The following is a 14,623-nucleotide window of genomic DNA, read 5'->3' on the forward strand; positions in this document are numbered from 1 at the left end:
TAACAACAATGAAACACACACACATGGATAAGATCTGGTGGAAGTAGGTCATCGCGGCTGCACTTAACAGGACCAAAGTCTCCTCTGTGGTCATATTTTAATGGGATTGTTTGTAAGAGCAATGTAATTTACACAGAGGGCCGTGGGGGCTTTAGTCTCAGCTGCAGCCATGCTAAATGTCTCCATTTCCCAGGTCTAATAAGTGAGGTATTAAAAAAAACCTGCTAAGACCAGCTGGTCCCTGGTGTCAGGCAGAGAGGATCTGAAGGGTCCAGTCCAGGGAGACCCACCCAGGGGTGGTGTGAATGGACACGGAGCTTGTTTGGACAAGAAAAGCTGCAGATGGATGTGTAAATGATTAATAACTTATTGTTTTTTATTCTGCTCCAAGTTGTTTTGAAGTGCATATTTGTTGTACAAAATACACACTTTATGAATGCACAAAATATCAAACACTTGATGCTAACTGTGCAAGTGCACTCAGTATAACATGCAGTGTAAAGCACGCCGAGTCATCCATCTCCTTCCCTCTGTTATGTTTTATTCAACATCCCCTTCTCATATACTGTCTCACTCTTTCATTTTTTTCCCTCCCACTCCTCCCATTATTCTTTAAGTTCCACCTTTAAGCGGGGAGGGGGTGGGACGCTCACGTGTGACCCGGTCGACCCGCGCCTCCTTCAAATCTAGAGAGCAATTTTGCCGGCACACACGAGCAACACCTCGGGCGTCACAAAAGGCATCCATAATTAATGTCAGCTGATGCTTGACAACTTTGTGATGAAACTTAAACGCGAAAGATGAAATCAACAGCTGTTTGGAGTTTCTATTGATTGACATTTAGCAAATTTCTTTATCATTTTCAGGCTGTTTTACCCATTACACCAAGGAGAAAAATGCTCTGCAGATGCACACTGTTTGGAATAAAATTCTGCAACAATCTTTACAACACAGTTTTGCATGCTGTTGCGTCTCTGCATCTGTGTGTTCAATCTGATGGTGCAACACTGATGTAATGGTTTAATAATGAGGGTGACACACATATAGTGAGGACCTAGGAAATCCTTGTCCCACCACTCACCTCAAACAAATAGGCTGCATCATAAAATGGGGTCAGATAGAAGCACAGCATTGCTCACAAACAAAACAAACACTCTAGTTTCAACTCAATTCAACCGGACATAAGGACGATCCTCACTCATAAGAGATAGACTTCACTTCCTCTAGGTGGTGCAGAAAAGTTGGCCAAAGCTGCAGGCAAACCAGCCAGCAGGCACATAAACACAGATTTCTATTGTCATTACTCTAATAAAAAGTAGATTACTGCTTCTGGTAAGGAAGTGTCCATGACTCTTTCGTTGCAGAAGCAGTTCCTCATCCTTTTCTTTTTCTTCATACGTAAGCTGCCTCAGCTCAGGCTGCTGTTTTATTTATTTATTTCTCATGCGGCTTTGTCCTGGTTGTACCCTGCCTCTCACATGATAACAGTTGAAATAGGCTGGGGCCCCCTGCTGACCCTGAAAGAGATGGATGGATACTGCTGTGCACTCAGGGACAATGACTGTAAAAATCCAGGCATTGAGGGTCCAGCTGCACAAACATAAATAAAAACAGAGCAGGAAATAGTTCAGCTGCTATTGCATGATGAACGAACGGTTTCTAGGAAGAGGATATTGGAATTTACATGTGAAAATAGACCCTTCAATCTTTTGCATTCTCACAATGTTATCTTAATTTATATCCAGCTCATCTTCTGGCCTTTTGGATTTTGCTTTGCAGATCTTCACTCAGAAGTTCTGTTGTCTTTAATGTGTGACTGCTTCTACTGATTTGCTCATTTTTTTATTAGATGTACTGGATTTCTTTAGATTGACAGTATCTCTTCTTAGCCTGAAGGTGACAGAAACATGTGGTGTTGGACATTACTAAAATCAAATAAACCAAACTAAAGTGCACAATCCTCACAAAAGACAGCCCTGGGTTTTCTGTAATCTTCGGAAATCTTGACTGACACCTGTTCTTGTTCAGGTGCTCTCTCAGTTTAAGGTAGCTCTTACTGCTGTTTTAGCAGCTTGAAAACGTTACAATTTTCTCTCTTTCTCAGTACCTGATACTTGGTATTTGGTTAAATCTTGACAGAAAACCCCACAGAGCAGATGCTAATCTGGTCTAATCTGGTCACTGGTAAATAAAAAAGCTGTGACAAATGATGGGGAGAGTATTGATCTAAAACAGTTTCGATTGTCTTATTCTCCCTGTAATTTAGGTGTCTCCCTACAGATGGCGCACTACAAATAAACCGACCTATGGTCAGGAGCATGAAAGTTATTCTGCATTCCTGTAGTGTTTGTAGATTTGTTGATTTTTTTCTGTATTGATGTGTGGTTTCTAAGTCAGACAATCATTTTTTGGATTATTCCAACACCACATGAACCCAGCATTTTGAGTTTGAGATTTCCCCTGAGGGAGATCAATCCATTGGTGAAGTTGGCACTAAAATAAGAACAAAAACTACAGTTTTGAAATAGAAACTCCAAAATGCAGTGTTTTAAAGTAATTTTTAATCAAGATTAAGGCATGTTTTTGTCCAGATCCTGTGTTATTTCTTTCTTTTACAAGGTGAATTACCAAAACACGCCACAAGTCTGCTCCTAGTCTGACCCTTTTGTCAAAATTTAGAACCCTTTATGGCTCACGTGCGAGACAGTTTGCCCATCCCTGGTCTAAACCAACATCATGGCTGTTCTCTCCACAGTCTTCTACACTTTTGCTTTCATTCTTGCTGATACTCTTGTGATCTGAAGCCTTCCTCCACCCGTTCCAATCTGCTTGCACTCACCTCTTCACCTCTTTCCTACATTCTCAGTTGGACTGTAGGTCCTTAAAGTCTTCCTGCTTCCCCAACTCTACTCTCCATCTCTCCCTTGTTCCACTTGTCATTTAATCACGTACTCTGTCTTGCTTGTCTTGTCTTTACCAGAGAAAATCTTTACCTAAATGTTCCTTGTTCTCACAGATCAAAGTGTCATCTGCAAACATCATGACCCACAGAATTCCAGTCTAACGCCATCACCACATCATCCATCAACACAGCAAACAAGAAGGGATTCAAGTCTGATCCTCCTCTACCTAGAACTCCTCTGTGACACCTACAGCACATCTCCCCACTGTCTTACACCATGAATTAAATATACTTATCCGCCACTCGGGACTTACACATACAAACCACTGCTCCTCTTCCTGTCATAGAGTTTCTCTAGATTTCTCTAGGCGTCTCCAGAAACATCCTCAAAGCAAATATTTTACTTTTACGCCTCTTTCTCTTTTCATGAAACCATATTGTTTCTCACTGACCTTCAACTATGTTTTCCCATAACTCATCACAGCAGTTTCCACAACTCTGCACGTCTCCTTTGTTCTTAAAATGGGGCACTAGAACACTTCTCCATTCCTCAGGCATCCTCTAACTCTTCACGCCCAGCCAGAAACTCTGCTGACATCTCTCCTAAACGCTTCCAAATCAACTGCTGTCCCACTCTTCATCCTTGTCGATGCATTTCTCACTTAATCCTTACTTATCTTTGTTTCACAACAGCCACCTCCTACTCTCTGGTCTCAAGGATTTTCTTCATTATCAGCTCTTCAAAGTCATCCTTCCATCTTTCATCACACTTGTGTAACCTGTCAACACATTTCCATCTCTGCCCTTCATCACCCTAACCTGCTGCTCATCTCGGTTTCTCTGCATTGCCAGCATATACAAATCCAACTCTCCAAATCCCCTTTGTGACCAACGTGTCCTACAAGTTCTAGTAGGACTTTTGTTTGGTCTTTGCCACCTCCAACATCCCTGGAAGACACTAAATGGTTTAACCCAGAAACAAAAAAATCTATGCTATTTCTGAAATGTTGAATCAGTTCTGTAGGAGAAAGCAGAGTACCTGTGGAAAAGAAGCAAAAAAGAACATTTTCGTGGAAAATTGGAACTCTTTTAAATATCAGAAAAGGACAGCCTTTATGAACAAATCTTGTAGCCACAAAAAAAAAAAAAAAATCCAATTTTGTTGCATTTCAAGCTTGAAATGGTTCTGGAAAAAAGACTCTTTTGCAGCTACTTGTGAAGAATCACTTACCTGTGCCCCACATTTCTCTATGATGAATTCACATCATCTGGCCATATTTTATTTAGCACAAAAATCACGGTGCTACTCCCCAGATCATTTGTTCCCAAGTAGGGCAAAGGAATTAAGGGTTTGAGATTGCTTCTCTTTATTCCTTGACTTCTTCCCCACATCTCTTTGGAGCCGCAGAAGCAGGCCAAGCATTTCTGGACGGTTTCTGTGATCAATTCTTCATTTTTCAGCATCCAGCAGAACCTCAGGATAACGTGAATTAAGACTCAAGCATTTTCAAAGATGAACAGCATCCTCTTTTTTTTGATCCTCCGCTTTCACAGACAGTGACTCATTTTCTAAGAGGAGGAAAAAAACTCATTTTTTCTCATCTTCTTTGTGTAAAACCCTTTGATCTCATCTGACCTCGGGTTCTTATCTCAGCCCCGTGCGCTACCTTTCGATGATATACGGTGTCTGGCTCATACAGCAGAGAGGCGCAGAGGGTTGTTCATTTTCTTCAGACCCGTGGAGGGGTGGCCAAACCCCGATAGTGCTGAGGAAGCACAGAGGGAGCAGAAACACAACTGACAGCTTTGTAAAGGCGCATGATGTCTACTGTGCTCACACCAATGCCTCTCTTCTAGACACGGAGCGAATGCTGAACGCCCAAAGCTATCCGATCATCAAATAAGTAATGAGAGCTGTATGTTCCCAATGATGAATTAGCTCTATGACACATACAGTAAATTAGTTATGAGGGAGGGAGGTGAAACATTAAAAAACACCTTGGAGAATGACATGTGGTTATAAATCAGCTGAGTTGGTGTTGAAGAACACACATAAAAACAAAAAAAATGTTTTCTTTTTAAATGACAAATAAATATTATAATAATTAATTAATTCTTCTACATGACAACTTTATATATTTTTTATTTATTTATTTTGGTATTAAAGTTTAGCAAGGTAAAGACTTCCCAGGTGCCAACAACAATACCAAGACATATTTAGTCTTTTTTTTTTTTTTTTGCATTTTTTAATGCTGTAATTTCAGTTTAGCCTTTATTTAGCAAAAGTTTAATATTCCAAGCATTGTTTGTGGTTTGTGGCATCTTACATTCTTTCTAATCAGCTGAGTTCTGGTCCTAAACCCTGCAGAACAAGTTTAGAGATTGTCATTAACACCCTTGCACATTCTTTTAATCAAAGTGGACAAAAATCAATCTTGGAGCGTTGATTTTAATTCACACCTTCACCTGATTCTTGTTAGAAGAAACATCCATTTCACATTTCAGCAGAGTGGATGGTCTTTGCATTTTATGCCTTCGGTGCACCAGAGCCAATGTTCTCTGCTGCCTTTGATTTGTTGGAAGAGTGAGGATTGGCGTTTTCTGTTTCATTGTGTTGTCTAAATTAGATGTGCAATGTTTTGTGGTTTGTGTGCATGTTATATAGCCATTTTTGATTGTTCTAATCAAGATCAATTGATTTTTTTAATTATTATTTATTTATTTTGGGGGGGAATTGCCCCCGTAATGAATCAAATTCAAATCAAATAGAACAAATAGATTAAAATGGAGAAAAAAATGTGGGCAAAGCACCTTTTTAGATTTTTCAGCAGATGTTAGACTGAGCATTTTTAAATGTCTCCACTTCTAAGTCCATTCTATTTTGCAAATGTCCAGAATTTTACTATATAATTTATGAAAAAAATAAAAAATAAAGGACTAAAATATTACCAAAAACGTATTGTCTTTTGGGTGAAGTTTTCTACTTTGGATATGTGCAGATTACATGCTAAAAATGTTGTTTTTTCTCTGAATCTGGTTGAAAAATATAAAAATTTGTTCAGAAATGTAGTTTACGATCACGGAAACCATGTGGTTAAATAGCAGAAAAAAAGAAGTATTAATTTACTGAGTTGTCAATGAGCAACATGATGTATGAAATGTCCTTCATTCATGACAAATATTGAAGCTGACTTACAAAAGATTATTAAATAACCAACGCAATAAGCCAACAAATAGTAAAAGGGCAGATCAAAATTATTTTTTAATTCTCTTAATCTACAAAGTGAAACTGTGTTTTCACCTAACTGAACTTCGCATTTAATTCCGAACCACATTTTAACAGAAATGAAAAAATGTTACATTTCTCTTAATTATCTTTAATAACCCTTTAACACATAGCTCCAGTGTTTACGTTCTTTGTTTTACTGTAACTTTTCAACCATTAGCACAATAATTCCAGTAGATTTTGAAGGAGATCTACTGGAATTATCGTTCTAATGGTTGAAAAGTTACAGCATGTTAATGATTTATTAAGCGCTACTCCTGAAAAAGTAAATTTTAAATACAACTAAACATGAGTTTAGTTTTTTACTTGTTGAATAATGAGCTTAATTGTGTTGATTTCATAAATTTAAATTGAACAAAGATGAGAAAATGATATGCAAAAAAATTATGCGTCTTCAAAAATGTTCTATTATCGCACTTTAGGCATATTTGTAGTAAAAACCTTTATTTTATTCATCGCTTTTTATCAGACTCCAAATTAGCTTCTAAAGGGAATCTAGAGTTTCATGAAATTCTGTTTTTAAGTTACAAATGAGATCTTGTTTTTGACTAGAGAAACGTTTTTCAAACTTCCATTTCCCCTCTTGGCTTTTTTATTTATCGTCTATTAGGAATAAGTGAATAACTGTTGTCCTTATTTGCCTTTTATCCCTATTTTTCAACATCTTTTGTTACACAGGATCATTTGGGGATTGAAAGCAGAGTATTTCTGTTGAAAATTGACATAAAGGAGAAACTAATCTTTTTCAGCCAAGCCTGCTTGTTGCTGTTTTGTCGTCCAGCCCAAAGTGAGTGTGCATGGAGGAAGTGTTTTTCAGTGTCATCAGAGTTCATTAACACATTCTAGCAGGAGATTCAGATTGTTCACACTGCATGGCAAATTAGACACGGCAACCAATCCCAGCCCTCCGACTCCCACCACACGTGTCCAATCACATGTACAGAACTGCATGTTCGAGACATGTGGTCATGTGTACATGTGTGTGCAAACAGACATGTGAACAGGCAAAAAAATAATAAAAAAGTTTTTCTCTATTGCTTTCATATCAACAGTCTTTTCGTTTTATTGTCTCTTTGTGTCCTCAAAGACCTCTTTCACTTTCAAAGCATCCCTCCTCTTCCCCTCACCTGCAGACTCCACTCCCACTTTGTCCTCTTTATTCCCTCAGACGAGGAGGGGGGAAACGTCTTCTTCATCAACCTTTAAAGTCCAGTTGCCCCAAAGAGCAGAATCCTCCTCTCCCCCCTCTCCTGATTTCCCTCTCTCTCTCCCATTCCTCCCTTCATCCATTTGCTCCCTCTCTCCTCCTCCCCGACCACGTTCTGGACTCACTCCCGTCCCCCCCACCAGCTCACACACTCACGCAGCATCCTCTCCTCACCACAACCCTACCTTCAAACTCACCTCCTCACGCCTCCCTCTCCGCTCCTCCATCACCCACTAACGCACATCATCCTTCGCTCCTCTTTGTGTGTTGTCTCTCCCTTCTCCACCTCCTCTGATCCCCCCCCCCTCTCATTTTCTCACACTCAACCTTGCTTTCTTGCACAAGTGCGCTTACACACAGACTAATGTTGATTGGCACCCAAGGACAGAGCACCCTTTCCTTAAAGCCAGCAACCGGGCAGTTTCACTGCGTGGCCAGACTTCTTGACACTGAGCTCAGCTGAGGAAGAGGACCAGGAAGAAGACATGGAGCACAGCCACATCCCATTTTTTTCCCAGAACAGGAGCACCTGGAGCACAGAGGGATGCCCTCTTGGACCACTGCCGGTCATTTACTACAGCCTCCTGCTCTGTCTGGGCCTGCCGGGTAGGACATGTGCACGAGTGTGTGTGCTCCATATGCATGTCTAGTTTGCCTGAATTCATGCTGGAGGCTGCATCTGTGGATTGTTGGCATCTTAAATTGTTGTGCTCTGTTGCTTTGGTGCATCTTGAATTTGTCATTCTGACCTTATGGCTGTCTCTTCTGCATGCATACATGCTTTTAATTAATACATCTGTCTGTGCTCGCCAAGATTATTGCAGAAGCCGAATAAATGATGAGCATAGCGTCAGTAATTCTGAATAAAAAACATTTTTTTCTTAATCTAAAGACTCATAGTGAGAAAATGTTGCTTGTATCTTGTATCCAAGCAAATGACAGTGTTAAAAATTGAGTTAGTGGGTATTACGGCTTGACCTCTAGGACAGGTGTTTGTTACGAGTCTTCCCTTGATGATCTGCCCTAAAACAATTCCCTCTTCGCTCTTTAACATTGAGTTATTAGTCCATTCAGAGTTACTGTCAGACCCATTTACTGCCTCTGTCCGGCTGTGTGATCTACAGGCGCTGACCTCTCACACAAAATGATGAGTGTGTGAAGCAGCGAGACAGACAGAAAAAGCTGGAGGTCAAATGTAAAAAAAAAGCTTCTGCTGTGTGATCAGACATAGAAGGTTTGATAAAGAAACACTTTTCCCCAAAACCTGAATGTTCAGTCAAATTTAAAAATGCATCTTTGTTTTCATTCGCAACATTAACTGGTTACTTTGAATGTCTTGTTTATGATGTACAAATCCCCTTAAGATCCTTTCTCCTTGATAAAAACTCAAAGTGATGCTATCAGCTGTAGAAGTGCTTTTGGTTCAAAATCCATCTGCAATGCAAAGTAAAGTGTGTGCCAAGACTGCAGCTGCTCCGGAGATTTGCTGTCTTGTAAAAGTCTATATTTTTGATCAGATCTCATGTTCCAGTAAATAAATCTCAGGCGTATAATTTAACCCTCCGTCGTGCTTTGGAGTTTTACTGCAGGGTTTGTTATTGCAGATCAAATCGAGGCTGTTTATTTAATAACCTGCGAGTGTGAGGCGATTTTTCAACAGTCACAGGGACTGAGCTGAAAAACGACAGTGGTTGTGACAGAGTTCAGAAGCTGATGGAGGAGTGATCAAAGCATCATCTACAGAGCCACATGTTGTGAAAAAGACTGTGGGAGATGAGGGTGGAGGACTCACAGGTACCAACATCAGAAGGATGACTTCCACTTCAAAACTCTTTGACCTGCATGCTGCTGGCAGAGCGGGGTCACACACTGACTCTTGAGAGCAGAAATGTGATGAGAAGGGATTAAACAAGTTAAGTGGAGGATCTAAAGATTGCTTCTGCGAAGTGATGAAATGGAAACTAGATGATCAGAATAGAAAGAAGGAAAACAAGAAAAGAAGCATTAAGAGAGACAGGTGAGGGATTTAATGCTGAAAGTGAGATTCCTAACAGCAGAGCAGGTGAAGCATCACCTCCAAGCCTCGAGTGGAGGTGTTACAGATGACAGCGCTAAAACAAATTGCCGCATTTTTAATTAATCACCAACTCACTGTAGCTGTTTCCGTCTCAACTCACCCAAGCACACTTCTCGAGATGTCGCAGACACGCTCTGCAATCAGCGTGATGAAGTTGCTCTTTAATTTGCTGCTGTGTTAGTGGGAAGCCCTAAGCAGATGGACGACACTGGAAGGGGGACACAAGTGGACACTCAAAATGTGGCGAACCAGTCTGGGGATGTTCAGTCAGCTTTAATATGAAAGCTCACGTTGGGTCTTCTTCATGAAGAGGATTCCTCAAACATGTTTTAACACAGATCAGTGTTAAAGTCCCACCATGATCATCTTCTGATCTATTTTAAAAATGTTCTTGTGGTCTTTTAATGATGATGATGCTGTTTTTAGGCAAAATCCAAACCTGTGTAGCTTAATTAGAAATAGATTCTGCAGAACAACACTGGTTCATTAGAAATTTGCGGCGTAAGCCTGCCCCCATTTCCCATCATCATGCTAGCTTAGGATCCCTCAAGTTAACAATACCAGTGCAGTTAAAATGGCGAGCAATAATTGAAGCTGTACAGTTTTGAGCCAGATGTCTGCTCAGACGAGAAAAATGTAGCCAGCTTGTGGCTTGCTGATGTATGTCCAATGTGCCTGCTTTCTCAAACTGCATTTTTTTTATCTTCATGTACAATTTAATACTCAGAAATACAATTTTAATCTTCATTTTCTTTGTACATGTCCTCTGAAAAATGTTACAAGAACATGTTAAAAACACCAAAAATATACTTTTGTCGGAGTGGATCTTCAAGCCGCCCATGTAAATTATTCAACCAAATCAAATTTCGCCAATTAAGAGAAATACAAAGCTACTGAAAGGATGATGTCAAATGTAAATTAATTTTTAATTTGTAGAAGCTGCAACAAAAACATTTTCTTTTCTAATTCTGTTTATTCTGATGACTTGTTTTAAAGTCAGTCAGGACCCATTATTGTAATCTATATTCAATTATTTCTTTATTTGCTGGCTTATAATCAACCGATTAAAATAAATAGAGGATAAAGTAAGAAGGAAATTGTACTTTTTGCCAAAATATTATCAAAGATTTTAATGTATGCTAGGGCAGCCATGGTGCAGTGGAAGGGCAGTCGACCTCTGATTGGAAGACTGCTCGTTCGATTCCCGTCTTGCCTACCCATGTGTTGAAGTGTTGGATGCATGGATTTTTTTTGCTCAACATTGGGACTAACCGGGAGTTAGCTTCAATTTGATTTAACTGAATTCAATTGCATTGTTTGATTGTTATTTGTTTAAATTTGTTTTTAATCTAATTTATGTAATTGATTTAAGTAGAAACAAAATTACTTGTGTTCAATTTCATTTTGTTCATTTTATTTCAAGTGCAATTTCACATCTTCAATATGGGGTTTGATTTATAAAACTGACTGAATAAAATCAAATTACAATAAAATATTCTAAAATTATCATCATTCAGTCAACTCAGATTATCAAAATTGGCCAAACTGTCGTGACTTTATTTTTAAGCTAGCCTAATTAAGTCACACACTAACCACAGACATTTAAAGATAATCTCAAACATCCCAGTGAGTCCAAGAACCATAATTTGACTCACAAAAAACAAGAGCCAGCATCCTTTGAACAAAGAAATTTGAATGAAATCAGCATCATGCTGGCACAGCGCCTCCTGCTCCCTGATTTTTGTCACAGCTTGCGATGCGATGCAGCAGAGTGACTGCTGCTTGTGTGGAGAACGCCTCCACCCACGTCCACCCATTCGTGCAGAGAAGGTTGGAAATGCTCAGCACTAACAACCGCCCCCGTCCACGGTGCGGTGCAGGCCAAGTGTCAGCTGCTGCCTAATGAAGAGGTGGGCTGCATCGATTTTCAGTTTGAACCATCGATCTGTCAATCTGCGCCACCAACAGGACATGTGCGGTGAAACAGCGCCTTGTTAATAGATACTATCACTCTAAAAAGTGACTGCACACAAAAAAGAAAGGGGAATGGCTAAGGTTGGGAAAGTAAATGAATATTGCAAATGATATAGAATTGGTCTCCATTAACAGCAGCAGAGGTGAGTCACAAAGGGAGCGGGTGATAAAAGCAGAGGAAGGACGTGTTGTTTCAGGCAATAAATCAGAGGTGTGCTGAGACAAAGCTGGCTGCATTTGACTAGAAGACATCAAAACGCGGTTGCAAATCTAAGCATATTTTAAAATAAAAACGTCTCCAAAAGATTTATCGTGGAGCATTTTGTCTCTTCATTTTTGCTTAAAATTTGTGCGTGATAGTGCAAAAAATAAATAAATAAAATCCAAGGTCAGTTCTACATTCCCTGGCATTATTATAAACAGAGTTAAACAAGCTGAGGTGGCGCTGTCATGCCCAGCACAAGGACACTCCGCGCCAAACCTTCACTCAATGTGGCCTGTCTGTGAAATGAATTGCTGTTGAGGTGAGGAGGCAGCCGAGCACTGCAGTGGCATCAATACATTATTTTCTCTTCTGAGCTTCTTCAATGAATTCCTATTAACAAATCAGCCCACACACTCAACTAGTATTCAGAACCACTGAATTGAATACAAAATTACATTTTGAATACTTAATTGAGGGTTTCTATTTTTTGCTTCGGAGAATTAAAGGCTTTACTTGCTTTATGTCTAGCGTGACACTTAGAAGACAAAATGGAAATGGTTGTCACCGAGAACAAAGTGGCTGTGACCTTTGAAGCCAGCTTTGATATTCACATCCTCTCTCTTCTGTCTTGTTCAGTCTTTCCCCTAAAAATCCTGCTCTCCCTCATTTCTGTCACCTGCGCTCCGTGACCTTCCTCAGACTTTCCCCTCCTCTGCTCTAATGTCGTCAGACCCTTTTAAAATCCCCTAAATAATTGGAGAGATCTTGCTTTTTTCAGAGTTCCTTTTTTTGTCAAAGCCTGGAAGTCTATCGTGTTTTGATGGTTTAAAACCGTGCAGGGCCTTTTGTCTGAACACGTGCCTTTAATGGTGGGATGAGTCAGCCTTGTTACACACCTCAGGGAGCACACTGTGTCTTCTCTTTTTCCGCTAAACAACGTCAATGGCCCTGTCCCTCCTTATATCAGAGGCGCAGTGGGGGGCAAAAGGAGACAGAGGCACTTCACAGAAACAGACAACGAGGTCACCCAAGCAGTCAGACATGTGAAAATTGTAACTTCATATTGAGGATGCTTCATAATTCAGCTTTATTTTATTTTTTACAAAATCATCATAAAAAAAACTTCCTCTTCATCCATCCTTTGTGCACATCAGTCTTCCACTTCGGCTTTCCCCGACCCCGCTGTGAGCGGCTTCGCACTTGTCACCTCACACCGGTTAAATGCCAAGCAGATCCATCCTGCTCCGGAGACAATGTAAAGAGAGGGAATCAATTGAAACGGATAGGCAGCCCGCTGCAGGATGGCTACAAGTAAATGGAAATGTCACGCCTGCAACAAGATGCCTTTTGTTCATTTGTGGAGGGCCCAGCTTTCAGCTCAAACACAATAACACCCACCTATAGTGATGGTAAACAAACTCGCTGTTTGTGTTTTGTGTCACTCCACAGTATATGCAGCAGCATAAGGGTCGTGGTATAAAAGAAAAAGAGGGTTGAGACTGTTTGAGCAGTGTGTCGCATTTTGCAGGAAACTTAAACACAAAAAGTCAGAGATAAAACTACTAGAAACTGTAATGCACTAGCTGCCGTGTAAGTCATTTGATCAATTCGGCAAAACAAAATATTCAGCTATAAGAGATCAGATGGATGACATAGAATTAAATTAAAAAGATAAAATGAATTTTCTGCTTTTTGTTTGTAGCTGATAAACCAAATTAAAAGTACAACCAGGCCAACAGAAGAAACGAAAGAATCAATAACTCAATCACGTGAAAATTGAAATGGAAGCCATTTTCGAGCTGTCGAACGCAGCATCATGTGTTAAGTGGATGCAGCTTGATAAATCTTCTAAATATCTATGACATTTCATTTATGGTTCTCGATAGACTGGACATTAATGAAGTGGTGCATCCCCCTAATGATTTATTTGTGTGTACATGTTGGGAGTTAAACACGTGTTTGTGTGTGCTCCACGTCCTCCCCGTCTTGCAAGCTCAAGTCATTATGTGGAGCCAGCTATGTAATTTGTAATCATTTGATAGCGGCTGAGGCTGTAAAGTGTGATGTCCCAGACTCCAAGCTGCCATATTTAATCAAATCACAGAACTGTTACTGCAGAGAGGGATCACGATCACAGACACTGCATGTAAAGGGATGGCTGCTAAAAGCATTAACGTCTGTGAAGTTACACGGCAATTTCCTCTTTTCACTTCGCGGCATCTATCCAAAACATCTCAATGTTAAGCTGTCACGGTCACTGTTTAGCATCTATTACTTATTAAAGTAAGTCAGCTGTGTTCAGGTTTCTGACTTGTGGACAAGAGCAGCATAGTCTGGATCTATATTCTAACTAATGCTCTTACTCTTCTTTGCCTTTTAGAATTACCTGGGTTCATATAAACCTCTGCATCCTCCTCTTGTCCTCCTTCACTACATCCATGAACCTCCTCTTGGTCTTCCTCTATCCTGGTAGCTCCAACCTCAGCATCCTTGTATCAGCATAATCACTTTCCCTCCTCTGAATGTGTCCAAACCATCTCAATCCGGATCCCAGCATTTATCTCCAATGCATCGAACATGAGCTGTCCCTCTAATGTATTCATTTCTGATCCTATCCATCTTCCACTAATCTTGTAAAAAAAATTCAGCTATAGTAGAAATGTGAAGAAACGGAGATGGGATTCATTTCCCTTTTATAGATAATTAATGTTGAAATATTGGAAAAAATACATAAAAATGTCAACTTTCTGTTCTTTTTATTTATTTATTTTTTTTACGACAAAGCTGTATTGTATTTGTTTTTATAAATAAACCAACGGCAATCCTCTTCATTCATTTGTTCCTCAGCTGGCCCTTTTTCGTATTTCTGTGGCGATATGATAAATATCGCGATACATGGCTTTCAATATGATATGTATCATGATATACCCCGAGAATTTACAAAAACACGTTTTCACTTTTTTTTTTTTTTA

General features: G+C 39.8%; 1 protein-coding gene across 1 annotated transcript in view; it reads left to right on the forward strand.

Annotated features, from left to right (window-relative positions):
• Positions 1-6,947: 6,947 nt before the first annotated feature.
• Positions 6,948-14,623, forward strand: part of gpr139 (G protein-coupled receptor 139) — a 12,009-nt gene continuing 4,333 nt past the window's right edge. The window contains exon 1 of the mRNA XM_024271414.2: positions 6,948-8,001. Within this exon, the coding sequence (XP_024127182.1) occupies positions 7,881-8,001 (121 nt within the window). The 5' untranslated portion in view covers positions 6,948-7,880. The remainder of the gene's footprint in view (positions 8,002-14,623) is intronic.

This window comes from Oryzias melastigma, linkage group LG8, assembly GCF_002922805.2.
Source record: "Oryzias melastigma strain HK-1 linkage group LG8, ASM292280v2, whole genome shotgun sequence".
NCBI lineage: Eukaryota > Metazoa > Chordata > Actinopteri > Beloniformes > Adrianichthyidae > Oryzias > Oryzias melastigma.